Source organism: Schistocerca cancellata, chromosome 5 (assembly GCF_023864275.1).
Source record: "Schistocerca cancellata isolate TAMUIC-IGC-003103 chromosome 5, iqSchCanc2.1, whole genome shotgun sequence".
Lineage (NCBI taxonomy): Eukaryota > Metazoa > Arthropoda > Insecta > Orthoptera > Acrididae > Schistocerca > Schistocerca cancellata.
This window is the reverse complement of record NC_064630.1, coordinates 508800803-508828141: the sequence shown is the minus strand read 5'-3', so window position 1 is coordinate 508828141 and position 27339 is coordinate 508800803. Positions and strand designations below refer to the sequence as shown.

Here is a 27339-nt window from a genome sequence, read left to right as displayed (position 1 = left end):
TAGCAGCAGCGTGGTTCCGGACTGAAGCGCCTAGAACTGCTGGGCCACATCGGCCGGCGAGCCGCTTGGGGATTCCGCAGTTCTCTCCACTGGTTTGCAGCTCGTTGTCTGCACCAAAATGATATCCTCAGCCAGCGATTAATATGAGCAAATAGATGGCTCAAATGGTTCAAATGGCTCTGAGCACTATGCGACTTAACTTCTGAGGTCATCAGTTGCCTAGAGCTTACAACTAATTAAACCTAACTAACCTAAAGACATCACACACATCCATGCCCGAGGCAGGATTCGAACCTGCGACCGTAGCGGTCGCCCGACACCGGACTGTAACGCCTAGAACCGCACGGCCACTCCGGCCGGCAGCAAATAGATGAAAATCACAGGAAGCAGAGTCTGTGCTGTGCGGTAATTAAACACGTCCCGTCGTAAACTCTGCAGAAACGTCTTTGTTGTAGCTGCCGCTTACGACCGAGCATTGCCATGAAGACATTAAGTGACTCATGACAACATTCCTCTTCGCTTGTTCTGAAATGCACTTCGTAGACAATTTTCTCGAATCGCTTGATCCACTCGCTGAACGAGATCATCGATTAACACTCGCTTCCTTCCCTGACAGCCAGCATCATGAACGTGTGCACCTCTTGCTCTAAAGTTCCTGCACCATTGCCACCCTTTGCTGCCACACATTACAGTTACATTATGTGGACTGCTTGAAATCAGGCGGCAACCCTCAGTACGAAGAAAACGATTGAAACCACGCACCAAGCAGTTTGCTGTTAGAGGGAGACTATTGTTCTCACTGTGTGCTTAGAACGCCCAACGGTCTCTCCGTAATGGTAACGCCGGTTTCCGTCAGATCACCGAAGTTAAGCGCTGTCGGACTGGGCTAGCACTTGGATGGGTGACCATCCGGTCTGCCGAGAGCTGTTGGCAAGCGGGTTGCACTCAGCCGTTGTTAGGCAAACTGAAAAGTAGTGGCTCCGGTCTCGTAAACTGACATACGGCCGGGAGAGCGGTATGCTGCCCACATGACCGTATCCGCATCCGCTGACGCCTGTGGGCTGAAGATGACACGGCGGCCGGTCGGTACCGTTGGGCCTTCATAGCCTGTTCGGGCGGAGTTTAGTTATTAACTGGTTTGCTTATAACTGAAACGAGTGACGTGACGCGATCGACGGGTATACTAGAGACAATGCGCAACGCAGCTCCACCAAGCTTCGTCGGATTTTGGAAGCGGTTTTAGTTTTGTGACTGACCGGACTATGAATAAATAAAACAGCCCCCGTACCTAGACTGGTGCCTTCGTGGACATCGTGGTAGGGGAGGGGGCAATCGTAATAGTATGAGCTCCGCTGTGTGCCATCTCTGCGCGGTAGGGGAGATGAACTTCAAATCACAATCAGGCCAAACTACAGATAGCGAACCTGTAAACGTAAGTATTAAAAGATTACGCCCGTACAACCAATAAATCGCCAGATCTCTTACAAAATTAGCACATAGACAACTGAGAAAGTCCTTCGAACGGACAAAGTGCACAACTCTGCAAGCGGCAGTAAACTTTAGAACAAAGAAGTGGAATCGCCAAGCGCTAATAAATAGAATGAGAATACGATGGAACTTTCACTGTCTTCAGCCGGCAACCGGAGGAGACGTGTTGGCTTCAAGCTGTTGATCACCAGTCATTGCACCAATGTCATCGATTAAAACCCATAACTCTCCCTACTATCTCAAGGAGTGAGAGCATGCGGCACTTTTGATGGTGATCGATCCGCCAAACGCGGACTTCAGTCTCCATGGCCCCCTCTATGTTCTTCAAGAGTAGTAGGGTGTTTGTTTCGGCCTCCGTCTTCTCTCATCAACATACAACGCCAACATGACGCCGCACTGTACGTACCCTCATTACAGTGACCAACACTCAAGAGGTACTCGAAGGCACAACTCTCACATGTCGCAAAGTAAAGAGATGTTGATTCTGTGCGGAGGAAGAAACCCCTTTGCGATTAGGCAACTGGATCTACCTGCCATTTCTCTTAAGCAACATTGCCATGCTATCTTTCCCGTTCTAAATAGTGACCAGTGGCAGCAATGATGTTTCTTTCCCCCATTCTTTTCCAACAGAACCACTTTTCCGCCACCAAAGACCCTTTGTTCCAATCCCACAAAACTAAAATTGTGAAAGTGGACAGCAACATTTCAGTCATTTCATAGAGGTTTTGCGTTTCTCTAGAAATAAAAAGAATTATCGCATTTGTGGAACATGAAATTTCTTTTTATTTACGAATGATTAAATATTTGATATCAGATTTCTAGCAGTGTGGGGACACCACAGTGCTGTATCGTGAAACTATGACCTTTATGCAGTTACAATCCTTTTCAGGGCAGGAATAAGTTAACAAGATAAAGTCGCCCCAACACATTCATGATGACAGCCATATCTCTGTGTACCTAGCGCAACTCTTCTACACTTACCTTACAACAGGACCATAACAGGTGTTAACTATCGTCATTCTTGGTTTGTCAGTACAAGCAACGAAGAGCGTTCCATAGCTTTAAGATAAAACAGAGATTCCTAAACTGTTTACAGACCAGTAGACGGAAATGAATGCTACGTATGGTACGAGATTCCGTGTTTACATGGTTCAGCTGATAACAGAGTGATAAATAATTCTGTTTCATATACCATGTTCCGCAGGTCCTGACTCTGTGTGTCGAAACACTAAAGAAGTTGCACAATGTCAACATCTGAAACTTAGTTGCATAAAACTTACTTTATCTAATAATAATCGAAGCGTGAACAAATGAACATGTAAAAACTCTTAAGACCAATTTTTATGGCTCAAATTTACCGCTTGCTGTACTTAATTCTTCAGTGCGGTAACTAATTACTTTCGGCATCGCCGTCCCGCTTATCTTATTGCAACACTGCACGTAGTGGTTCAGTACGTTAAAATCCCTCTTCGTCCCAAGAGCCTCACAGCACAGGATGCACTGAGGTAAGCCCATTTCTTCCCAACAAAATGGGAAAGGCAACTGTCTACTTCTGGAAGTCATGATTTGTACTACCTTCACTACGAAGTACAGCTATGAACCTGGTACGAAAAAAGAGCGTTTTGGAAATGTTTCCCTATGTCAGACGTGCTCAATAAATTGAACTGTGTGCATTCACAAGAACGTGGTGCGAACGCCTTGAAAGTGGGCAGCCTTGTAATCATACGACGACCCGCAGGTGAGATGGTAGTGCCCACTGAAAGGGACTACCGTAGTATGGAAGCTCAACATTGAGATCTAATTCTTTCTAAGTTAGGGTAACATCTGAAGTGGCAACAATAGTTTAATTAGTTAAATGTATTTTGGACCACTTTCAAGGTAAACCTTATGACAATATGCACAGTAGTTAAACATATCTCATTAAAATTTATACTGGTTGTATATAAATTACCCAGACAAACTTTTGGATATTGTTTTCGAAATAAAAGGAAGGTCATATTATGTACTTAACTTATCATTTCTACGTTCTATGGATCGCACTTTCCGTCTCACATCATGACGCAGTACGTGCCGACTGATGTACAAAAATAATAAATTTTCTCAGAAGATGTGATAGCATACTTGCCACTTAACGTAAGTTATTTGTATTTCTGTCAATGCTACATAAAGCTTTTATTAAAAGTTATTAAATGAAATATGACTATTGTGAATACACTCATTTATAAAGCTAGGAGCTACTGTGCGATAAGGGATACAACTTGAAACGTTGTAAGCGTAGTTATTCATGAATCGTGTTGTTTGATAAATTCCTCAGATATGCTTATTACCAGTTAAAGCTGTTGGTAACTGATGTGAATTACACTGTAGTTCAGTTAATAATCTCTTCTCATACGATACGTTTATTAGTGACGCGAATACGTTGTTACAGTGCATTCTTCTTCATTAAAAAGAGAAACTAACCCGTGAATAAGTCATGGAAAAATCTCCGTTAACGTCTTTCTGGCAGGATTTGTTATTTCATCTCTAACGAGAAAAGAACTGACTCCTCTCTTCATTTTATGTAGCGTTTATGGTGATTTACATATATTTAAAACAAAAAGGGGGTCACACGTTCTCACTGTGAGGAATTCTATTCGTAATTTTCTTTACACAGTAATAACCAGCTTTATACACTCTATATGCGGTACAAATGCAACTATTTCTGGATTTATGTAACACTTTTTGATTACGTTGTCTCTCAGATACGTGAACATACCGAGGATAATAATACGCCGACATTTGCTGTAGCCGCTTAATACAGAGCGAACAAAACATTACTTGAATGACATGAGTAGGGCTTAACGCAGACTGCGCGATTGTTCTGCAGCTGCGCAGCAGATTATGAGATGTAACTGGACAAACTGCGGTTATATTCGCAATTAAAGCTGCAGTAAATTAGTGAACTGACAAATAAGTGGAGGCGAAATACGTAAGCAGAAATTGTAGCAGTACTGTTGTAGACGTTTTGTTCGCTCCTCTCCTGAGCCTGAAGCGGCTAGAGATAAGTGCCACGACTATGAATTTTATTTAACTACGATTGCACATCACGATTAAATTTTAAGCACGCTGTTACTCCTCCGTGGACCTTACCTAAGCAGGTCAAGGTTTGACTTTAATGCTGCAAATATTTATTGCATCCAGACGTGTAAATCCTTAATTAAGTACTAAGGCTGCATTCCGTAGCGTCACAAGCTTCGTATTCAGATCTCTGTAAGCCCTGTGCTACGAATACAGGGTAAATTAGACGAAAAAAAAAAAACAGAAATTTGGTCCTCACTTGTTCATCTACTTGCAGTATCAGAAACAGTTATTTGTTTGAAAGAGCTGTTTCCCCGTAACAGTTAAAGTAGATACTTCTCGCAGTGTACATCGGTCCGAATTTATACGCACAAACTACAATGATGACAGTGACAGATGTAGGATGTCACAGGAAGAATGATCAAATTTCAAGGATATGACGGGAACGATTATTCGAAGTAAAAAAGTATAGCAAACATGGGTTTTAAAATATACACCTTAAGAGGTATGAGCACTTCTTCATCTTCCATACTGTGAAACAAATCTCTACTAATGTCAGGTCTTTGCTTTTCATACACTACATGATCAAAAGTATCCGCACACCTGGATGAAAATGACTTACAAGTTTGTGGCGCCCTCCATCGGTAATGCTGGAATTCAATATGGTGTTGGCCCACGCTTAGCCTTGATGACAGCTTCCACTCTCGCACGCTTGCTTTCAATCAGGTGCTGGAAGGTTTCTTGGGGAATGGCAGCCCATTCCTCACGGAGTGCTGTACTGAGGAGAGGTATCGATATCGGTCGGTGAGGCCTGACACGAAGCCGGCGTTCCAAAACATCCCAAAGGAGTACTGTAGGATTCAGGTCAGGACTCTGTGCAGACCAGTCCATTACGGGGATGTTATTGTCGTGTAACCACTCCGCCGCAGGCCGTGCATTATGAACAGCTACTCGATCGTGTTGAAAGATGCAATCGCATTCCCAAATTGCCTTCAACGGTAGGAAGCAAGAAGGTGCTTAAAAAAATCAATGTAGGCCTGTGCTGTGATAGTGCCACGAAAAACAAGGGGTGCAGGCCCCCTCCACGAAAAACACGACCACACCATAACACCACCGCTTCCGAATTTTACTGTGACACTACACACGCTGGCAGATGACGTTCACCGGGCATTCACAATACCCAGACCCTGCAGTCGGATCGCTACATTGTGTACCGTCATTCGTCACTCCACATAACGTTTTCCCACTGTTCAATCGTCCAATGTTTACGGTCCGTACACCAAGCGAGGCATCGTTTGGCATTTGACGTGTGGCTTAAGAGCAGCCGCTTGACCATTAAATACAAGTTTTGGCACCTCCCGCCTAACTGTCATAGTACCTGCAGTGGATCCTGATGCAGTTTGGAATTCCTGTGTAATGGTTTGGATAGATGTCTGCCTATTACACAATACGAACATCTACAACTGTCGGCGGTCTCTGTCACTCAACATACGAGGTCGGCCTGTACGCTTTTGTGCTGTACGTGTTCCTTCTCGTTGCCACTTCACTATCACACCGGAAACAGTGGACCTAGTCATGTTTAGGGGTGTGGAAATCTCGCGGACAGACGTATGACACTAGTCTCACCAAATCACCTGAGGACGTTCGAAGTCCGTGAGTTCCGCGGCGCGCCCCACTCTGCTCTCTCACGATTTCTAATGACTACTGAGGTCGCTAATATGGAGTACCTGGCAGTAGGTGGCAGCACAATGCACCTAATATGAAAATCGTATGTTTTTGGGGGTGTCCGGATACTTTCGATCACACAGTGTACTTTGGGAGGAGCTAGTATGGACCAAGACATGGAAAAATTGTCTGGTAAACAGGAGCTTCAAAATGCTTGCCTTAAGAGGTATGAGCACTTATTCAGTAGAAGAGATGTGTTTCCCAGTAGCGTAGTTGAACAAGTGTTAATAGCTCTTAAGGCTTGTACTTTAGAACCACTGTTTACTGGACTTTTTCTTGTTTTTGTCCATACTACCACCTCCCAAAATATGGAAAGCAAAGAGCTCGAAAGAAGAGATTTGTTTCACGGTATCGAAGGTCGAGAGGCGCTCACAGTTCTTATGGAACGCATTTTAGAGCCCATACTTACTAGACAATGTTTTCTTATTTTGGTCCGTACTACCTCATCGCAAAACACGGAAAGCAAAGAGCTTGCAGCTTGTTTCACTGATCGAAATTTTATGTGGTCTTTTTTTTCCTTAACTGTCCCGTAACTAATATTAAATCAGAACACACATTAGATCGGAATTCGTAATCATAAACAAGAAGTGAAATGCATATTAGTACCAGCTATTGTCAATAGCTAATTCTCTTAATTTACATTTTCTTTGGATTTGCAGGAAGTTTATAAGTATGAAGTCAGTTGGAAGCATAGTAGGACGATATGGCAGTCCTCTGGCGAACAGCGAGGCCCGGTAGCAGTGTAGAGGGACCACCTCCATATTAATTCTCCGAAGGGCGCTCCGGTTGGACTGCAAGTCAGTGCCGTTTGCTCGACCAGACTTCCCTTTTGAGTTAGCGCATCTGTTGTGAACAAAGCGCTTTTGAGACGCACACGACCCTATAGACAACATCGGGAACATGAAGTAAGAGACTCCGCTTTGCAGCCTCTTTATACGCGTGGGACGCCGCCGAAAGCCGTGTTCACAAGAACGAAATATTTACGCAACATAGGAACTGACAGGATTGGCTAATGTAAATAAACTGGAAGTTAGAGAGAGACATTTGACGGTGCTGCCGAGGTCTACATCTACATCTGCATCTACATTTATACTCCGCAAGCAACCCAACGGTGTGTGGCGGAGGGCACTTTACGTGCCACTGTCATTACCTCCCTTTCCTGTTCCAGTCGCGTATGGTTCGCGGGAAGAACGACTGTCTGAAGGCCTCTGTGCGCACTCTAATCTCTCTAATTTTACATTCGTGATCTCCTCGGGAGGTATAAGTAGGGGGAAGCAATATATTCGATACCTCATCCAGAAACGCACCCTCTCGAAACCTGGCGAGCAAGCTACACCGCGATGCAGAGCGCCTCTCTTGCAGAGTCTGCCACTTGAGTTTGTTAAACATCTCCGTAACGCTATCACGGTTACCAAATAACCCTGTGACGAAACGCGCCGCTCTTCTTTGAATCTCTGTCCGCCGCTCGTGGTCTCGCGGTAGCGTTCTCGCTTCCCGAGCACGGGGTCCCGGGTTCGATTCCCGGCGGGGTCAGGGATTTTCACCTGCCTCGAGATGACTGGGTGTTTGTGTTGTCCTCATCATTTCATCATCATCCAGGAAAGTGGCGAAATTGGACTGAGCAAAAGGTTGAGACATTGTACGGGCGCTGATAACCACGCTGTTGAGCGCCCCACAAACCAAACATCATCATCATCATCATTCTTTGAATCTTCTCTATCTCCTCCGTCAACCCGATCTGGTACGGATCCCACACTGACGAGCAATACTCAAGTATAGGTCGAACGAGTGTTTTGTAAGCCACCTCCTTTGTTGATGGACTACATTTTCTAAGGACTCTCCCAATGAATCTCAACCTGGTACCCGCCTTACCAACAATTAATTTTATATGATCATTCCACTTCAAATCGTTCCGCACGCATACTCCCAGATATTTTACAGAAGTAACTGCTACCAGTGCTTGTTCCGCTATCATATAATCATACAATAAAGGATCCTTCTTTCTATGTATTCGCAATACATTACATTTGTCTATGTTAAGGGTCAGTTGCCACTCCCTGCACCAAGTGCCTATCCGCTGCAGATCTTCCTGCATTTCGCTACAATTTTCTAATGCTGCAACTTCTCTGTATACTACAGCATCATCCGCGAAAAGCCGCATGGAACTTCCGACACTATCTACTAGGTCATTTATATATATTGTGAAAAGCAATGGTCCCATAACACTCCCCTGTGGCACACCAGAGGTTACTTTAACGTCTGTAGACGTCTCTCCGTTGATAACAACATGCTGTGTTCTGTTTGCTAAAAACTCTTCAATCCAGCCACACAGCTGGTCTGATATTCCGTAGGCTCTTACTTTGTTTATCAGGCGACAGTGCGGAACTGTATCGAACGCCTTCCGGAAGTCAAGAAAAATAGCATCTACCTGGGAGCCTGTATCTAATATTTTCTGGGTCTCATGAACACATAAAGCTAGTTGGGTCTCACACGATCGCTGTTTCCGGAATCCATGTTGATTCCTACATAGTAGATTCTGAGTTTCCAAAAACGACATGATATTCGAGCAAAAAACATGTTCTAAAATTCTACAACAGATCGACGTCAGAGATATAGGTCTATAGTTTTGCGCATCTGCTCGACGACCCGTCTTGAAGACTGGGACTACCTGTGCTCTTTTCCAATCATTTGGAACCTCCCGTTCCTCTAGAGACTTGCGGTACACGGCTGTTAGAAGGGGGGCAAGTTCTTTCGCGTACTCTGTGTAGAATCGAATTGGTATCCCGTCAGATCCAGTGGACTTTCCTCTGTTGAGTGATTCCAGTTGCTTTTCTATTCCTTGGACACTTATTTCGATGTCAGCCATTTTTTCGTTTGTGCGAGGATTTAGAGAAGGAACTGCAGTGCGGTCTTCCTCTGTGAAACAGCTTTGGAAAAAAGGTGTTTAATATTTCAGCTTTACGCTTGTCATCCTCTGTTTCAATGCCATCATCATCCCGGAGTGTCTGGATATGCTGTTTCGAGCCACTTACTGATTTAACGTAAGACCAGAACTTCCTAGGATTTTCTGTCAAGTCGGTACATAGAATTTTACTTTCGAATTCACTGAACGCTTCACGCATAGCCCTCCTTACGCTAACTTTGACATCGTTTAGCGTCTGTTTGTCTGAGAGGTTTTGGCTGCGTTTAAACTTGCAGTGAAGCTCTCTTTGCTTTCGCAGTAGTTTCCTAACTTTGTTGTTGTACCACGGTGGGTTTTTCCCGTCCCTCACAGTTTTACTCGGCACGTACCTGTCTAAAACGCATTTTACGATTGCCTTGAACTTTTTCCATAAACATTCAACATTGTCAGGTCCCACTTCATTGGTCACAGGAAGAGACAGAAAGAGAATTAGATGCGTTTTTTCAGCACTAAATGGTAGGAAGTGCATTACTTGTTAACACCTTGAAGAAAAATTCAGGGAAGTGGACCAGCATCTTTTAAGGAATCTTTTTACTGGTCGGCGCTTGGAATATATATAGCGCAGCGGATCCGACCAGAGTAAAGAACGCAAAACGCAGAAATACAAGTTTTCCTCTTGCGACCTAGTAGGTACAATTTCATTCAGTTTTTGGTATTCGACTCTTCGACTTCTTCATCTCTGGGAGCCTTCACCTTCACTGGCCTGCGAAGCCGCTCAAGTACCATCTGCGAGCAGATGAGCTGAGGGACTGGGAAAGATTTCGGGCTGATTAGGACTTAGTCGCAGGCGCGGGTCATTGGTGTGCTCCTAATGACTGATTCTGCCGCCGTCTCAGCCTCCATCCACAGATGGATATGATGAGATCGAGCAGCGACAGCGAAATGATTCGTAGAGACAGTAAAGTCATTTTTGTAGAATTTCATTAATCTCAAGCTTCACTCTGGAGACTTGCTGAGGATATAGACAGAATATGGGTCTACTATGTTTCTGTGTTTTCTAAAGTGCGCAAATTTTACATTTCTGGACACTTAAAGCAATTGGCCAGTTTTTCCGCTGCGTAAGTGGTGGTCTACGTTACGACACAGGGCAGTCGGAAGAGTTAACCGGAGTGTGTAAGCACCGCTTTCAACAAATTTGTCCGGAAAGTGACTGCCAGCCCCAGTTGTGCTGTTGTGTCTCGCCCGTTGGCACTGACTGACAGCCTAGTAGCTAATTTACGAGAGCTACTCCGCACTGGCTGGCTTTTTGGTCCAATGTTTCCGGCATTCGGGCAATACACTTTTCGTGAACTACAAAGTTCTCAAGTCCAAGGTGTAACCGAGCAGTCCTCTTATTCAGATATTAAAATAAATTAAAGAATGTTAGATTCTGTGCGTTCGGATTACTGAGCCGGGCAGGGCAGGTGCCGCGAGCCACTACTGGCTGTGCCACTTGCAGACCACAGACACCTCAGGCAGCCGGCCGCTGTGGCCGTGCGGTTCTAGGCGCTACAGTCTGAAACCGTGAGTGCGCCACGGTCGTAGGTTCGAATCCTGCCTCGGTCATGGATGTATGTGATGTCATTAGGTTAGTTAGGTTTAAGTAGTTCTGAGTTCTAGGGGACTGATGACCTCAGACGTTGCGTCCCATAGTACTCAGCCATTTTTTTGAACACCTCAGGTACTGGGAAGTGACCACCGTGAAGGACAGGACATTGCCACAGATGCGTCTCCGTGAGCATCAGTTTTTCTTTTTTTATGAATCACACTACTGATATTGCTAAATATAATGCGGTGCTAGACAGTAACATAGATCCAATAACGGGCACGCGCGCAATCCGTGGATGTGCACTGCAGACGACCAATCACTACAGAGTGTGCATTTGTTTAAGATGACAAAAGTGTTGTAATGGTTCAGAGTATCACAAATGTTTGGAAAAGTCTTATTGATAAAGAGTTTAAGCTATCCTATGGCTACTGACTCTAGCCTCGTAATACCATACGGGCGAGGAACGGTTAAATAGATGCTGACGGAGCGCTACAGAAACTCGTTCTCGGAGGAAAAAGGAAAAAAAAAGTGGGAGGTCGCGACGAATGGCCATCTGAAACTTTTTCCCCCCCCTAACCGAAAGTGGCTGAGCACAGCACGGGGGATCCTCACTCGGAAAACTCCGGCAGGCGCTAAGCTCGCTCGCCGCCTCTTGGCGAGTGGCTCCGGCCAGCTCTGCGGGCTCTTTCCGTCTCGTCTCTTCTCGTTTTGTTTTGTTTCGCTTTGCTTTGTGCAGCTCTAACGCGCAGCCCACTTCGGGTAACGGATCTGCGTGCTCGACGCGCACCGAGCGATTATCGGGAGAAATAAGCGCACGAGGGGCGCGGAGCGCGGATTAAAGCTGACGCCCGCTCGTGTGACGGGCTGCTGAGAGGAGGGGGGGGGGGGGGGTAGATGGGAGGGTCTCAACCAACACTCGACACGGACCGAATAAATCTGTTAGCGGCGCCTACACGTGAACCTTCAGTAGGTGACCTGCAACTCAGTCGAGGACGGCACTATCTGGGCGGTTGTAACATTATTCAACAATCTTTTGATAACACAGTCCTCTCGCCTCTGTTCCAACATACTTGTTTTTACCTCAAAGTATCGAGCATGTTGTAATGCCTCACCCTCAAAAGATGGTAATACAGTTTCAATATTCAATAAACAATTAGAAATAATTAAAATAAACTACCGAAGCAAAAAAATTAATTGCAAAAACATGATTAGCTGGTAAGCAAGAGAATTAGAATATTACGACAGGAGGTACTATTGGTCAGAACTACTTCCTATAACGATATGTAATGAAACCAATACCTGTCGAGAAAGGGACATTCTGTCCTCACATCCGCATCTGTCCTTTACTGTAAGTAGAATCAGAAGCTATAGGCAGCGGTGCATGTGGTTACCACACATCCTTCAGCCCTACTTCGCATTTAATCACGCAGTCTTTCAAATAAAATTGGCTCCATTTGGACTGCGCCACATGCATTGGCCACACGCTCCTGTAACGTCTGCACAATGTCGATAAGTTGGGCGTGCACCAATGCCTTTAAATGCTCCCACGAAGGAAAATCCAGCTGGCAGGCCATTCTACCGGACCCCCTCGACCAGTCCATTGGCCATGAAGCACTGCGGTCAGCAACTGTGGAAAATGTGTAAGTGTTCAGTTGCACGCAAACCACAGTCGTTGTCTAAGTGCAAGGGTAACGTTCTCCAGTACCGCTGATGGTTCATTCCGCAAAGAACTGCAACAGTAAGACAGCCTACGCCACCGAATACTACACATTACTCGTCACAAGTAAAACTGTCCATTTCTCAACAAGCAATGGTTCACAGACATACAATTATCAGAACTTTTCTTCCAGTTTTGACCAATACTGCCTCCTACACTAGTAAGTTACCCTTTTTTAAAATATGCTGTGTATCACCGAGGTGACAAGGAGATGACATTGGTATTATGAAGATCACTACGTATAGAGATATTTTCCCCTGTTTTTAAACTCGATAATTGATGTTAATTAATAAGTTACAAATTATCACCAAAATAACGATTCCCGTTTCCTGCGGTTTAATCGTCGGTGCGTTCTAAGTCTTGTGTCATTTGAAAAGAGATCAATTAGCTACGCTTCGGACAACGCTACACGCCTAAGCCAGTTACTGTCATATCTTCTGTATCGTTTGGCCCATCGAAGGCGCCGTGTTACACGAGTGTAAGTGGCACACCATTCTTGGCAGACACGTTGATATACCAATATTCGGGCAGCATCATTAATACCCCCTTTTTGCAGTTCTGTAGCGTCTACACGTTACCGTTTATTACGTGCATACCACTTCATTGCCATGGCCAGATAGCCGTGAAGGAGCATCACTGCTTGGAGCCATTGCTACACCATCAAAAAGCGACCACTGTACTCTTCTAAGTCGCAAGCTATTACTTTGTCCCGTGAGCTTACGTAAGCGTGGCGACATGAAGTCGAACTAACACATTACATAAGTTGTAGCGAAGGTCGTGACAGTTCTAGACAAGTATTTATGGAGAAGGTATCTGTTCTTTCGGGCATGTCCGAAAGAACAGACACCATCGGCAACCATGCAGCTCTCTTAGAATGAAATAATTAAATCGAGACCCAAAGCTGTCGACAGGCGTTAATATACGTCAACGGAGACAGTTGAAAATGTGTGCCCCGACCGCGACTCGAACCAGGGATGTCCTGATTACATGGCAGACGCCTTATCCATCTGAGCCACCTACGGCACAGAGGATAGTGCGACTGCAGGGATTTTGCACGCTCCCCGTGAGACCCAAGTTCCCAATTGTAGTGTCCCTGCCCATCACACTCATTACACGCGGCAGACAATCTTACCGAGTCCCGTAAGAGTTCGGGCAATGCGTGTGCATCCAGCACAGAAGGAGGAGGTCAATGGCTGGTTAGCCTTAACTATATATGAAAAACGTATCTGTTCTTTCGGACATGTCCGAAAGAACAGATACTTTCTTCATATATATTTGTCAGGAACTGTCACAAACTTTGTTGCAACTTATCTAATGCGTTAGTTCGACTTCATGTCACCACGCTTACGTAAGCTCACGGGACAAAGCAATAGTTAGCGACACGCATTGCCCGAACTCTTATGGGACTCGGTAAGACAGTCTGCCGCGAGTAATGAGTGTAATGGGCAGGGGCACTACGAATGTAGTCTGTCGACATTAAGTTGAGAATGCGGGTCTCACGGGGAGCGCGCAAGGGATAAAATCCCTGGAGTCGCACTATCCTCTGTGCCCTCGGTGGCTCAGATGTATAGAGCGTCTGCCATGAAGCAGGAGATCCCGGGTTCGAGTCCCGGTCGGGGCACACATTTTCACCTGTCCACGCTGATGTATATCAACGCCTGTCGACAGCTTAGAGTCTTGATTTAACTATCATTTCGTTCTAGACAAGGGTAGCGCACCTACACTGTGTGAACAAAAGTATCCAGACAGCCCAATGTAATGCGGAATTGGCCACTAGATATCACGAGAGGCCGACGTCCCAATATAAAAGGAGGCGGGGAGTATTGTGTTGTCGGTAGAGAAGCAGGAACGGCAGAATGGGTTGGTCAGCAAATCTCAGTGACTTCGAACGTGGAATAGTCATTCTATGTCACTTGAGTATCAAATCCATCAGGGACATTTCAGTCCTTCTACAGCTCTCCACATCAACTGTTGGCGACGTGAGAGTGAAGTGGAAACGCGCAAGAACAACGACAGCAAACCGAGGCCAGGCAGATCTCATGTGCTGACGGACAGAGACCATCAAGCACTACGGAGGGGTTTTGCAAAAAATCTAATGAAATTAGCGGAAGGAATCATCCTGAGTTGCAAAGTGCTACCGGCAGTCCAGCTAGCACAGTGATTGTGCGTAGGGAATTACAAGGAATGGGGTACAATGTTCGAGCAGCTTCTCATAAGCCACACATTTATGTTGTCAATGCTTTTTAAGTGACGCATGAGGTGATGTAAAGAGCGAAGCCACTGGACAGTGGGAGACTTGAAGCGAGTGATTTAGAGTATTGAACCTGAAGGAATAGTTTGCGTTTGGTGAATGCCTGGAGAAAGTTACTTGTCATGATGTGTAGTGACAACAGCGAAGTATGGAGGAGGTGGTATTACGGTATGGCGGTGCGTTTCGTGCTTAGGGTGTGATCCCGTTATTGCACTTAAGTAAACGCTTAATACGGAAGCATATGAACACATTTTACAGCGTTGTACGCTGCAGACAGTAGAGGAACGGTTAAGAAACTGTAAGCGACTCTGTCAGCATAACGATGCACCTTGTCATAAAGCAGCACCTGTGAGGCTTGATTTATTGGCAAGAAAATTCCTGAAATGGACTACCCTGTCCAGAGCCCCGACCTGAACCCAATGGAACACCTTTGGAACGAGTTAGAACGTTGAGCTTACTTCAGACCCTATCGTCCAAAATCACTATCTAGTCTGGTTCAGGCTTTTCTGGAAGAATGAGCTGCTATTTCCTCATAGACATAATCCTCATTGAAAGTGTCGCCAGTAGAGTCCAAGCAGTCATAAAACGAAGGGTGTGCGTACTCCGTAATAATGTCCGCATGCCCGCCCTGTTAGCCGAGCGGTTTAAAGCACGGCTTTCCGGAGCGGGAAGGAGCGCCTGGGGCCCGGCACGAATCCGCGCGGTGGACTTGTGTCGAGGTTCGGTGAGCCGGCCAGTCTGTGGATGGTTTTTAGGCGGTTTTCCATCTGGCTCGGCGAATGCGGACTGGTTCCTATTATTCCGCCTCGGCTACACTATGTCGGCGATTGCTGTGCAAACAAGTTCTCCACGTACGCGTACACCACCATTACTCTACCACGCAAACACAGGGGTTACACTCGTCTGGTGTGAGACGTTCCCTGGGGGGGTCCAACGGGGGCCGAACTGCACAATAACCCTGGTTTCGGTGTGGGGTGGCGGGGGGGACCGCGGTTGTGGACCACTGCGACTGCGGCGGGCACGGAGCCTCTACGTCGTTTCTAGGTCCCCGGTTAACATAAAACATACACAATGTCCGCATACTTTTGATCAGATAGAGTAGAAAGGTGACTGGGTTCAGGACGCCGCATGTGCCACACATTCGTAAGCACAACTTGAGTGACTGAGATCCCTAACACGCCAGATTAAAGGGAAACCATTCTGCAGCAGAGTCACTCCGAACCCAGGTGGTCTGCGTTGGTGTCTGCCATGTGCAGGACCCGGATTCGAGTCCCGGTTCTACCAAGGATTTTTGCTTCGTGAGAGCACTGGTACATGGTGCACTCAGCCTCGTGACACCAACTGAGGAGTACTTGACCCAGTAGTAGCGGCTCCACGGTCTGCAAAGTCTGCAAAACGGCTGGCAGAGGGGTGTGCTGACCACAAGCCTCTCCATACCGCACCGCCGACTCAGATCCCTTGGGCCTTCACGGCCTGGTAAGGAGCTCGTATTAGGTCTAAAACTTTGCTTCCGCCGTTTTGCAATAGACGGTAGTAGGGCCAGGTGGGGTTCGGGTGGTTGGTCATAGGTGTAATACAATAGGCTTAGGCACCTGTAGTCCGTGGTCGTGCGGTAGCGTTCTCGCTTCCCACGCCCGGGTTCCCGGGTTCGATTCCCGGCGGGGTCAGATATTTTCTCTGCCTCGTGATTACTGGGTGTTGCGTGCTGTCCTTAGGTTAGTTAGGTTTAAGTAGTTCTAAGTTCTAGGGGACTGATGACCATAGATGTTAAGTCCCATAGTGCTCAGAGCCATTTGAATCATTTTTAGGCATCTGTAAACATAATGCCATAAAAATATTAGTCCATTTGTGATGGCATCATAAAGATATTCTCGATTAAGTATGACAACTAACGTACCCATTTCTCGCCATTTTCGTGAAGTTTTAATTTTCTGCTTTAACATGAAGAAATCTACGGCTGTGGCTGTTAAAATGCTGGGTATACCTATGGTGAGGGAACTATTAGTGGAAGAACGCACAGAGAATGTTTTCAACGTGAATCGATTCATGGATCCCCACAAAAGACGCCCAGTTCTTCCGAAACGGGATTCGTATGCTATCCGAAAGATGGGAGAATGTAGTGGCCTGCGATGGGCAATACTATGAAGCATAATTTTTTTTGTAGGTTTTTCACAATAAAGCCCCGAACTTCGAGAAAAAACGGCGGAAGCAAAGTCGTAGACCTAGTAAAATTAAGCAATTTAGAGGCGCGTGTAAGAATTCCTTAGCGTTCAGTTCGGTAAACATGAGAGTGTGACAGAAATGCTCCATAAGGTAGCATAGGTATCCTTGTAAGGAAGAAGACACTGGTTTCGCAAAATGGCGTGAAGGATGTTAAGAGATTGCGAGAGACTGTAGAACAATTCTGTAGTATATACATTCATCTCGCGCAAGGACGAAATAAGGGATATTTTGGTTCGTACAGAGGCATAAAAACAATCCCTTTTCCCAATGAATGGGAATGGTTAAAAGCGTCCCCCGCCATACTCTGCAATGTGACCTCAGTATATGTATTTAGGGCGTAGACAGTTTCATAAATACAGCCGAGTAGCTCAGTGGTTAACGCTAGTTATTCAACAGCCGACGATATGTTTAATTTCAGTATGTGCCTGCACTGACGGCGGAAGTTTCTTCTCTATCCAGTAGCGATTTGTTACTCACTGTAACTATCTAACTCTTTACTTATTCCCTAGCTAAAAATTTGGCAAAATATGGCAGCTTACATTGTCTAGATATACTAGTAGTGGAAGTAGCTACAAACTTTTCAAAAGGTACGCAGAGTCATGGAAAAAGGAATGAACCTTAGTAACCTGAATAAGAGGAGTTACCAAACCGTGAAAGTGAATCAAGAGTGTAAGGCTATTCCACAGAGATAATGAAGGACCGTGATTGATTAAGGGTAGTTTGTCTCGCACCTACAGTCGAGAGGCAAGCGCTTGGCGGTGGGCTTATTTCATGGGAGTAACAATGCACTCCAAAAGGGAGAAAAACAGGCCCCCGGGATAACGCGCAATGGAACCGAGAGGGCTGTGCAACCAGCCGGAAAGCGTAGGCCTCGATACGCATCCGCGGGTCCCAGCGGTGTCACCCCACGCTTAGTGGCTGCCTCTGTCATTCTGTAATGCTGCAGACACACACCGTTCACAGATCACTGTAACGAAATATGTTTTTTTTACTGTGTTATGTGTATGCTTTCGAAAAATGGGTGCGGAGAATAGTAGTCCAACCAACCGCATCTTTCACCTTACACAAAGCAGGATGAAAATAAAGACGAATCTGTTACCTTGGAGCCACTAATTCTCAAGTAGCTCCCCATCTGACAGCACGGGGCTGAGTGCACCGCATTCCAGCACACCCACCAAGCAAACATTCTTATCAGTACTGGGAACGAAACCCGGGTCCTCTGCACTGCAGCCATCTACGCTAACCAGTTTGGTGCTGATGCGGCCTTTATGAGGAACAGGGTGAACCCCATCATAGTGTGTTCAGTCTGCTCTAATATTGTACATTAGGGTACGTAATAAATGAGAAACTGTTCACTTAGAGGTATTGGTCGAAATGTCGACCACAATGGACACATTAGTGTGTACAGCGACGCACCATTGACTGCATTACATACGTCAAGAATCCCAGAAGTTTGGCGTACTACTTCTGGGGCTGCGGCAATCCTAGCAGCCAGGTCAATGCGAGTAATGACCGGGTTCTCGAAAACTAGTCTCTTCACATGCCCCCAGAAGAACAAATCCGTTGGCGTCATGGCTGGCGAGCAAGCTGGCCACGAAAAAGCAACATCACGAAGAATCCATTGTTACCCAAAGTGTGATTCCTATCACTGAGTGCAAAGTGTACTGACGCTCCGTAATGTTGACACCACATAAGTTATCTATACCGCTCTGTGTCAGTGTTAACGTACAACTAATAATGCCAAAAAACAAGCCCGTGACAGAACCGAGCAGTACGGAATGCATGGTTGAGGGGGGAGAATACAGTGTGCAATACTGTCACAAAATGGAACTGCCGTGAGTGAATGGAACAAATTTATGAATGCTTGGTCTCGCGGTGATATGAATTAATAAAATCTTCTCGGGCTTCCAGCCGTGTTACGTAGTTAAAATCCCACGAGCTTTCCACCGAGGTCTTCTCAGCCACTGTCAAAGGTAAATGACTGCCTTGTCTTTGTGGTATAGCCACACTACTAGCAAAGACGTCACGAGGAAGAGAGCACCAGTTACGTCACAATCAACAGCGCAGCTATATAACAGGGAGGCCACAGCAACACGGCAGTCATTTACGACTTGACAATGGCCGAGGAGATCTCAGTCGAAAGCTTATGCGATGCGACTGGAAGCCCATGAATATTTTATTAATTTGAACAAATTTGTTTTTAAACAAGGCACACGGCATATACATTCATCATTTCCTTTATTGTACAGATGCTTTCATCGCAACACGGCTACAAAGATAAACGTGGTTGTTGTTGTGGTCTTCAAGCTAAAGACTGGTTTGATGCAGCTCTCCATGCTATGCTATCCTGTGCAAGCCTTTTCATCTCCAAGTAATTACTGCAATCTACATCCCTATGAATCTGCCTACTGTATTCATCTCTTGGTCTCCCTTTACGATTTTAGCCCCCCCCCCCCCGCCACACGTCCTTCCCGTACTAAATTGATGATCTCTTGATGCCACAGAATGTGTCCTACCAACCGATTCCTTCTTCCAGTCAGGTAGTACCACAAATGTCTCTTCTCCCCAATTCTATTCAGTACCTCTCATTAGCTACGTGGTCTACCCATTTAACCCTCAGCATTCTTCTGTAGCACCACATTTCAAAAGCCTCTATTCTCTTCTTGTGAAAACCGTGTGTCGTCCATGTTTCACTTCCGTACATGGCTACACTCCACACAAATATTACCAGAAAAGACTTCCTGACACTTAAATATTTACTCGATGTTAACAAATTTCTCTTCTTCAAAAACGTTTTTCTTGCCACTGCCAGTGTACATTTTATATCCTCCCTACTTCGACCATAATCAGTTATTTTGCTTCCCAAATAGCAAACTCATTTACTACTTCAAGTGTCTCATTTCCTAATCTAATTCCCTCAACATCACCTGATTTAATTCGAATATATTCCATTATCCTCATTTTACTTCTGTTGATGTTCATCTTATATCCTCCTTTCAAGGCACTGTCCATTCCGTTCAGCTGCTCTTCCAGGCCCTTTGCTGTCTCTGACAGAATTACAATGTCATTGGCAAACCTCAAAGTTTTTATTTCTCCTCCCTGGACTTTAATTCCTACCCCAATCCTACCTCAATTTTTTCTTTTTTTTTCCCCTTACTGCTTGGTCAATAAGCAGACTGAATAACATCTGGGACAGGCTACAATTCTGTCTCACTCTCTTGTCAACCACTGCTTCCCTTTTGTGCCATTCGCCTCTTATAACTACCATCTGGTTTCTATGCAAATTGTAAACAGCCTTTCGCTCCCTCTATTTTGCTCCTACCACCTTTAGAGTTTGAAAGAGAACATTCCAGTCAACATTTTCAAAAGCTTCCTCTAAGTCTATAAATGCTATAAACGTAGGTTTGCCTTTCCTCGGCCTATCCTCTAACATAAGTCGTAGGGTCAGTAATGCCTCGCATGTTCCTTTGTTTCACCGGAATCAAAACTGATCTTCCACGAGGCCGGTTCAAATGGCTCTGAGAACTATGCGACTTAACTTCTGAGGTCATCAGTCGCCTAGAACTTAGAACTAATTAAACCTAACTAACCTAAGAACATCACACACATCCATGCCCGAGGCAGGATTCGAACCTGCGACCGTAGCGGTCACGCGGTTCCAGACTGAAGCGCCTTAACCGCACGGCCACACCGGCCGGCCACGAGGCCGGCTTCTGCCAGTTAATGTGAATCATAAATCAAAAGAAACGAAGCTTGCCACGGGAGATAATGAGACATTATATAATAATGAGACATTATTCCTTTTTGTCGGTGGACGTCTTAAGAAATAATATCTGATTTATTGTGTCGAATAATTGGTCTTTGAGGCATTACCCCGTTCATGGAACGTATCGAATCAGTAAAGTGGAAACTGATTTGCTCATTTAGCACTTGGCAGTCTGCGCCGTCTGCTGACCATAGATGTCAGATTGGTACTACCACAAATATTCGGTCTTTTTCTTCTAAGAGAGATCAAGGTGGCCGCACTGTGTGTTTTTTAGACGATTTATAGAAGTTTGAAACTACTTCGACGGACACTGTCGCTCATCTCGAGTGATTGCGCCTCCATATCTAGCACAAATTTTAAAGACATTTCCACTTCAAAATGCTTCAAAAATCAAGTATGGGGAATCTCACCTTACCATTATACTCAGCCACGGTGTTCAAGAACTTACTAGTCGAGAAGCTCATATTAGTAAATTTACGTTTGTTGTTTTTACTTGTTTGACCACCAATCATGTTAGGTTTACTCTTGCATCTGGTGAGTTATCAAGCAGTCTTCACTGGTCGAAACTCTAGCCATCTCCACACACTGAAACTCGGAGAAACCAACCTTTTAAAAAGGTCAGAACAATCCAAAGAGGAATGTATTTAGCCACCGTCGGGATGTTGCAATCTACCGGTCAGTGACCGCGGGAACGACGCGGAGTGCCAACTTGAAATTAGACAACTGCAGCATTTCTACAATGAATTCAACCCTTAGTGCAGAACGTGGCACGCCGGCCGGGGTGGCCGAGCGGTTCTAGGCGCTACAGTCTGGAACCGCGCGACCGCTACGATCGCAGGTTCGTATCCTGCCTCGGGCATGGATGTGTGTGATGTTCTTAGGTTAGTTAGGTTCGAGTAGTTGTAAGTTCTAGGGGACTGATGACCTGAGAAGTTAAGTCTCATAGTGCTCAGAGCCATTTCAACCATTTTTTGAACCAGAACGTGACACGTATAACGCAAGTCGAAATAGCCCACGGATCTCATTGGCCAGGCCCGACCGCTACTGAATCCAGGTCCCTCCACCCCAGATGTGTGTCCAGAGCAATTAACTCCCAGACCCAGAGTGACACCAGGGCTTCCTGGATTAGCCTGTTAGGGAGTAGGCATGAATACTTAACCCCTAGAATCTGAAAACATCAAGAAGTAGGATGTAGTTCCCAACGCCCCCCCCCCCCAACCAAAAAAAAAATCCCTAATGGCAATTCGTCCATGTGTATATATCTGGATCACCAGACAGGCAAAACTGTATGTCTGGCATAGAGGTAAATGAGAGGTTTGTAGCATGTGACGGGGGCAAAGAACGTGAGTGCTTGAGCCTTCCTCAGCTTAGTTGAGATCTCATGGTCCAGAGCCATTTATTCGTTTTTGAAGAGACAACTGAAGGGGTATCGATAATGCATGACTGTGACCCTTCTGGCTGTGTGAGGTGAAACACTTCCGATCTCTCCTTGCAGCCCAGATCAGGTCTCCTCAAGGCCACAGTGCCGCACTTGGAACGTAACCAGCAGTGCTCAAGGTTCCAACTAGGATCCAGCACCAGTAGCCCAGAGGAATCGTTAGCGCTAGGATTTCACCCGCAACAAGTCCCGCCCACTCACCCCCGGTTTTCCCGGTCTTTGTTCGGCTCCTGGGCTTCGTTTCAGTTGACCCACGTGGTTTTTCCGCGTTCGGCTGCACTTGGAGTGAATGTTACATTAATATCTTGCTAGGTCTTAAATTTTTCCAGGTAGTTAAAAGACACGTTACAAAAAAACGTGCACAAGTGGCCTCAGTTGTGCCGGGTACTTCCACAGCAAACATAAGAGAAAACAATTTAGTACTGAATTCTTTAAATACGAGAACTCAGTATTCAGATGAATAGCCTATGAAGAAACATACTTCTATGTGAGGAAAAGCACCCAAAGCTAAAGCAGGATAAACCTACCCTCAAAGAGTAATTTGCTTGGAGAAAGAGGAACCACAGTATACTTGACAGAACTCACACAGTATATGTGAAACAAGCACCAATGTTCACTATACTTCCAGAGGGCATCAAAATTATTTTGTTCTTGCTAGATCGATCCAAGCTGTTTTTGCGTGCTATTCACTGAATAGTTTTGCTGAAACGTTTCAGGGGTGAAAGAAGAACTAGCACAGCATGAAGGACGTTTTACAGTCGTGAAACACCGCAGCATTAATTTCCTCCATAACTGCTCTGTGACAAACATACACATCACACTATATTTTTAAAAAATGGTTTGAATGACATTTACGAAATTAATAAATATTGAGTTAAAAACAGACAGGACAAAGAATAACGACACATTTTCCTGAGACGTTTGCAACAGCATATAGGTCATTAATCACACAGAAACGGCCACAATTCTTTGTAACCTTGTTTATAATGCGCAGGTATGGCACTGGAAGAATTTACAAGTTAAAATTCGCCCATTACCCACGCAAATACTAACGAAATATGTCATACAAGCAAATATCTTACTGCTTTCATTAGGCATTTCTACTTTATGACGTTCTTATATTCTTCAATTTTCGTGAGCTACTATGAGTGCCTACATAAACAAAACAGCCTTCACTTATTTCTATATAACGCTGATTTTAGACAACAGAATTATTCGACTGCATCTATGACTTTACTACCGACATGACAGATTCAAGACCATTGTTTTCGCATTGTATGTTTGCTCTGCTGTTTCCCTCAAATAAACGTATTATAATAAGTGAATTAGTTAATGAAAATTTGTCCTTATTGCCCTAAATAACATCACGTTATTTTTTTGTTTTCTATTGCTGGCGATGCTTTCAGTTCTCCATAAATATTTTTATTTCTTTAATAATGCAGATATATATTACATTACTATCCAGAAAAACGTAAGTTTCTTATCATTACTGAATTTCATCACAGTCTAACATGTGTTGGACTGTGGCGATAACAACTTTGATGTAGGTTCCAGTTTGCGGAACTGGCGGCGGCTGTTTAGGGGAGGGCCTTACACTATGGATAGGCATGGGGGGGGGGTGAATGGGCGGGACTTGTTCCGGGTGAAATCGTAGCGCTAAGGGCACGTGAAGCCCAGAGACTGAACTGGCTGCCTGGGAGAGTGTGTTGAGCGGGTGGTGTGCCGGTGTGTCGGCAGGGGCCACGATGCGCCGCCAGGTGTGGTGGGCGGCGCTGCTGTGGCTGGCGGTGTCGGCGCGCGGCGAGCAGCGCTTCGCCATGGAGCCCCAAGACCAGACCGCCGTCGAAGGCACGCGCGTCACGCTGCCCTGCCGCGTCATCAACAAGACGGGCATGCTGCAGTGGACCAAGGACGACTTCGGCCTCGGCACCGACCGCAACCTGTCCGGCTTCGACCGCTACTCCATGATCGGCAGCGACGAGGAGGGTGAGTACCACACAGCAGTTTCAAACCTACTGCGCCGCCACTGTTCTCTCGTGTGTACACGTACACCGACAAAGAGTTTGTACATCCTTTGCAGTTCAGAATGGTTGTACCGTTGCTGTTCTCCTGTATGTACAAATGACCAGTCTGCAACATTATTCTCGCCCGAGAGTAAATACCCAACGACTGCAGTATCAAGGTTTGTGAGTAACACTTCCTACATCGTCAAACTTAAGGGAGATAGGATAATAATTAATACACGAAATACGCAGCGAATTTGGTAAACATTGGAGGCAATAGTAACGCAGAACCTTAAAAACGGAAATAGTCTTCTAAAGACGGAGATCGAAAAAAATGCCGTGGGAAAAATGGAAGTATTCTGCAACCTAACAATCTAATTTAGATAGGATGGCCCAAAACGAGGAAGCAGACAGCATATAATTTTGGTAAAATATGAAATATACTGAACTCAAACATTGGTCACGAGTTAGGGATAAGTTTGAAACGTCTCTGTGAAGTCGTTTCATTAGACGCTTGTCGAATTCGGTACAACTTATCCACTTTACTACCTGATTTTAGCTCAATTCATGAACACTTCCAGAAAGACTGAGCACTCAAATAAGGTCTATTGAATATTACGTGCGTGTTTTAATGTGGGGTTTCGGTTTTGTTTTGTGGGAAACGCTGAGTTGGTCATCGTCTGCTGAGAGGAGGCGATGTTGCTTCTCGTTCGAAGGAGGGGACAGGATGACCAACTTAGGTTTCCAGTACCTGATCAGAGAAGTTTACCCATGTTAGTCGGAGGCTGTGTCGAAGGCTGTTTTTGTGTGGGAGGTTGGTGACGGAGGGCTACCCCTCTGATAGCTTCCGCTGCACGGGGAGCTAGGTAGTCTGGAAAGAGAAAGGACCACTCTTCGGTGAACGCTTGGTAAGTACGGATCGTAGCTCTTAAGGGGGATTTCAGGTGATAGGAAGCAGGTTGAATTAGGACTTCGTCATGCTTAACTGTTGAAATATTTAAGAACTTCAGCTTAACTGAAACGTGTGAAGCTAGTTATTTTTCTGAATGCGCCATAATTATATTGCTTTAAATAGGCGATTTTTGGGTGTTTGAGTTAAAAATGTGGAAGTTACTTTGTTCATTTTGAACAACGATGAAGTAGAATTTCAAACGGTAAATCTGATTAGGAAAAACTGTTTAGGATCACTTCAACCGTACGTGAGTATAATACTGTGTCGAAGCGAGTATGATTTTTAATCTTATATTTTGTGGAAGTTGCTTTTGTCTTTGTGTGTCGAATTTGTGCCACGTGTTTGGTAATCATTGACCTTTATGGTCCACCACGGCACCGCAATAGGCTCTATTTTAACAGTTTGCTTGTTTAATGAGCTATAATTTCTGCAAGAATATCCATTCTTTCGTGCGCTTTCTACAAAGTTGCACAACAGTTTGATTCGGAATGAACCATGTGCTCTAGTTCGGCCGTTTGCAAGCAGCAGACGCAGTTAGTATGTTGAATAATTATCGCACAACCTCGTGCATTGGTTAAACTTCTGTGCAGAATAGTGCATGCGTAGAATCGTAATGCGAATCTCACTGACATATTTTTATGATATGAATGCAAAGGAGATGATAGTATATTGTCTCCCACCCCCGTTTTCTGTGTTTCTTCTTGCTGTAGTTAAATTGTGCTCTGTTACATTCTTACTTAAACATTTCTAGTCAGGCACTAGTGATGTGTAATTAGGATGTGCAACCAAATACTTAGATACAATAAATAATCTACGTGAAAGATAAATTCTGTCGTGTTGATCTTACACACTTACTCCGATTTCCAATCCTGAATTAATCAAGTTACTTCATGCTCGATATGGCGTGCTATTTATCTGGCTACTTAAAGAAATTTGCATACCTTTAGTTAATTTATTAAAGCAATTAAACTAATAATTTTCCAGCTCCGTTTTTTTCTAAATGTTTAGGAAGGGCTTGGGCTGGTGGCGATCCTGAATTTCTGAATTCTGAATTTTTATCATTATTTGTGTGAGAGAAGCAGCTAGAAATACGAGATAACGTATATGGCTCGATGAGAAACGTCGTAAACATAGTAATACGTTACAAGTTTCTGAGATTATCTGTTCCACGCACAATATTAACATGATGAATATAGCTTTAAAGGAATGTACGAGGACGTGCTGAGAAATAATGCCTCCGATTTCTTATGTGAAAACTCTTAAAGCTTTTTAAGCAAAACAAACGTTAATATTCTACATCTTTATTCTTTAAATCTTCATATTTATTTCTCTACATAGTCACCCTGACGACGAACACGTTTAAACCAATGAGAGCCAGAACCTCGTCTCTGCTTGCACTGCTTCATCACTAACAAACCAATTCTCGAAGGTGTTTTTTAAGTTTTGGAAAGAGATAAAAATCGAATGGCACCAAGTGGGGACGGTATGGAGGATGAACCCAAGGCGTCGGATTGCTGCAAACGTCACAGTGCTCGTGTGTGGTCTGGCATTGTCGTGATGAAGAAGAGGGTGCTCCATGTGTGGACAAATTCTTCGGACTGGAAAATTCCTTACGGGTCACTGTTTCTCAGGCATCGGCATAGTTACGCACCGTCATGCTACACGCTACAATTTGGAGCCCTCTAGCGGCGGAGGCCTGAAAATCAGTAGACATGAAGAATAAAGGTGTTGAGTATTAATAACGATGGTTTTATTTATAAATGTTTAAGAGTTTTTGCATAAAAATTTCGGCGGCACTACTTTTCAGTACGCTGTCGTAGATTGGGGATTAACAACCCATCTACATATACATGGATACTCTGCAAATCACATTTAAGTGCCTGGCAGAGGGTTCATCGCACCATCCCATCAGTGTCGAGCTAACTAGAGACGGCGCACGAGTGGGTACTCTACAACAACAGGCCAAAAAGTGTTACAGATAATATAAATGTCGAGGGCAAAACGAGAATAATGGAATGTAGTCGAATTAAATCGGGTGATGCTGCGGGAATTAGATGAGGAAATGAGACGCTTAAAGTAGTAAATGAGTTTTGTTATTTGGGGCATATTCTGAGGCATCGAGGGATCACCAATTTAGTATTGGAGGGCAGCGTGGGGGGTAAAAATCGCAGAGGGCGACCAAGAGATGAATACACTAAACAGATTCAGAAGGATGTAGATTGCAGTAGG

The 27339-nt window shown here is 44.9% G+C and overlaps 1 protein-coding gene across 2 annotated transcripts in view; it reads left to right on the top strand.

Moving 5' to 3' along the window:
• LOC126187460 (irregular chiasm C-roughest protein) overlaps positions 1-27339 on the top strand; it is an 853136-nt gene that overhangs the window by 621972 nt on the left and 203825 nt on the right. For both annotated transcript variants that reach the window (XM_049928554.1, XM_049928555.1), the window contains one exon: positions 23893-24141. In XM_049928554.1, the coding sequence (XP_049784511.1) occupies positions 23901-24141 (241 nt within the window). In that variant the 5' untranslated portion in view covers positions 23893-23900. The remainder of the gene's footprint in view (positions 1-23892; positions 24142-27339) is intronic.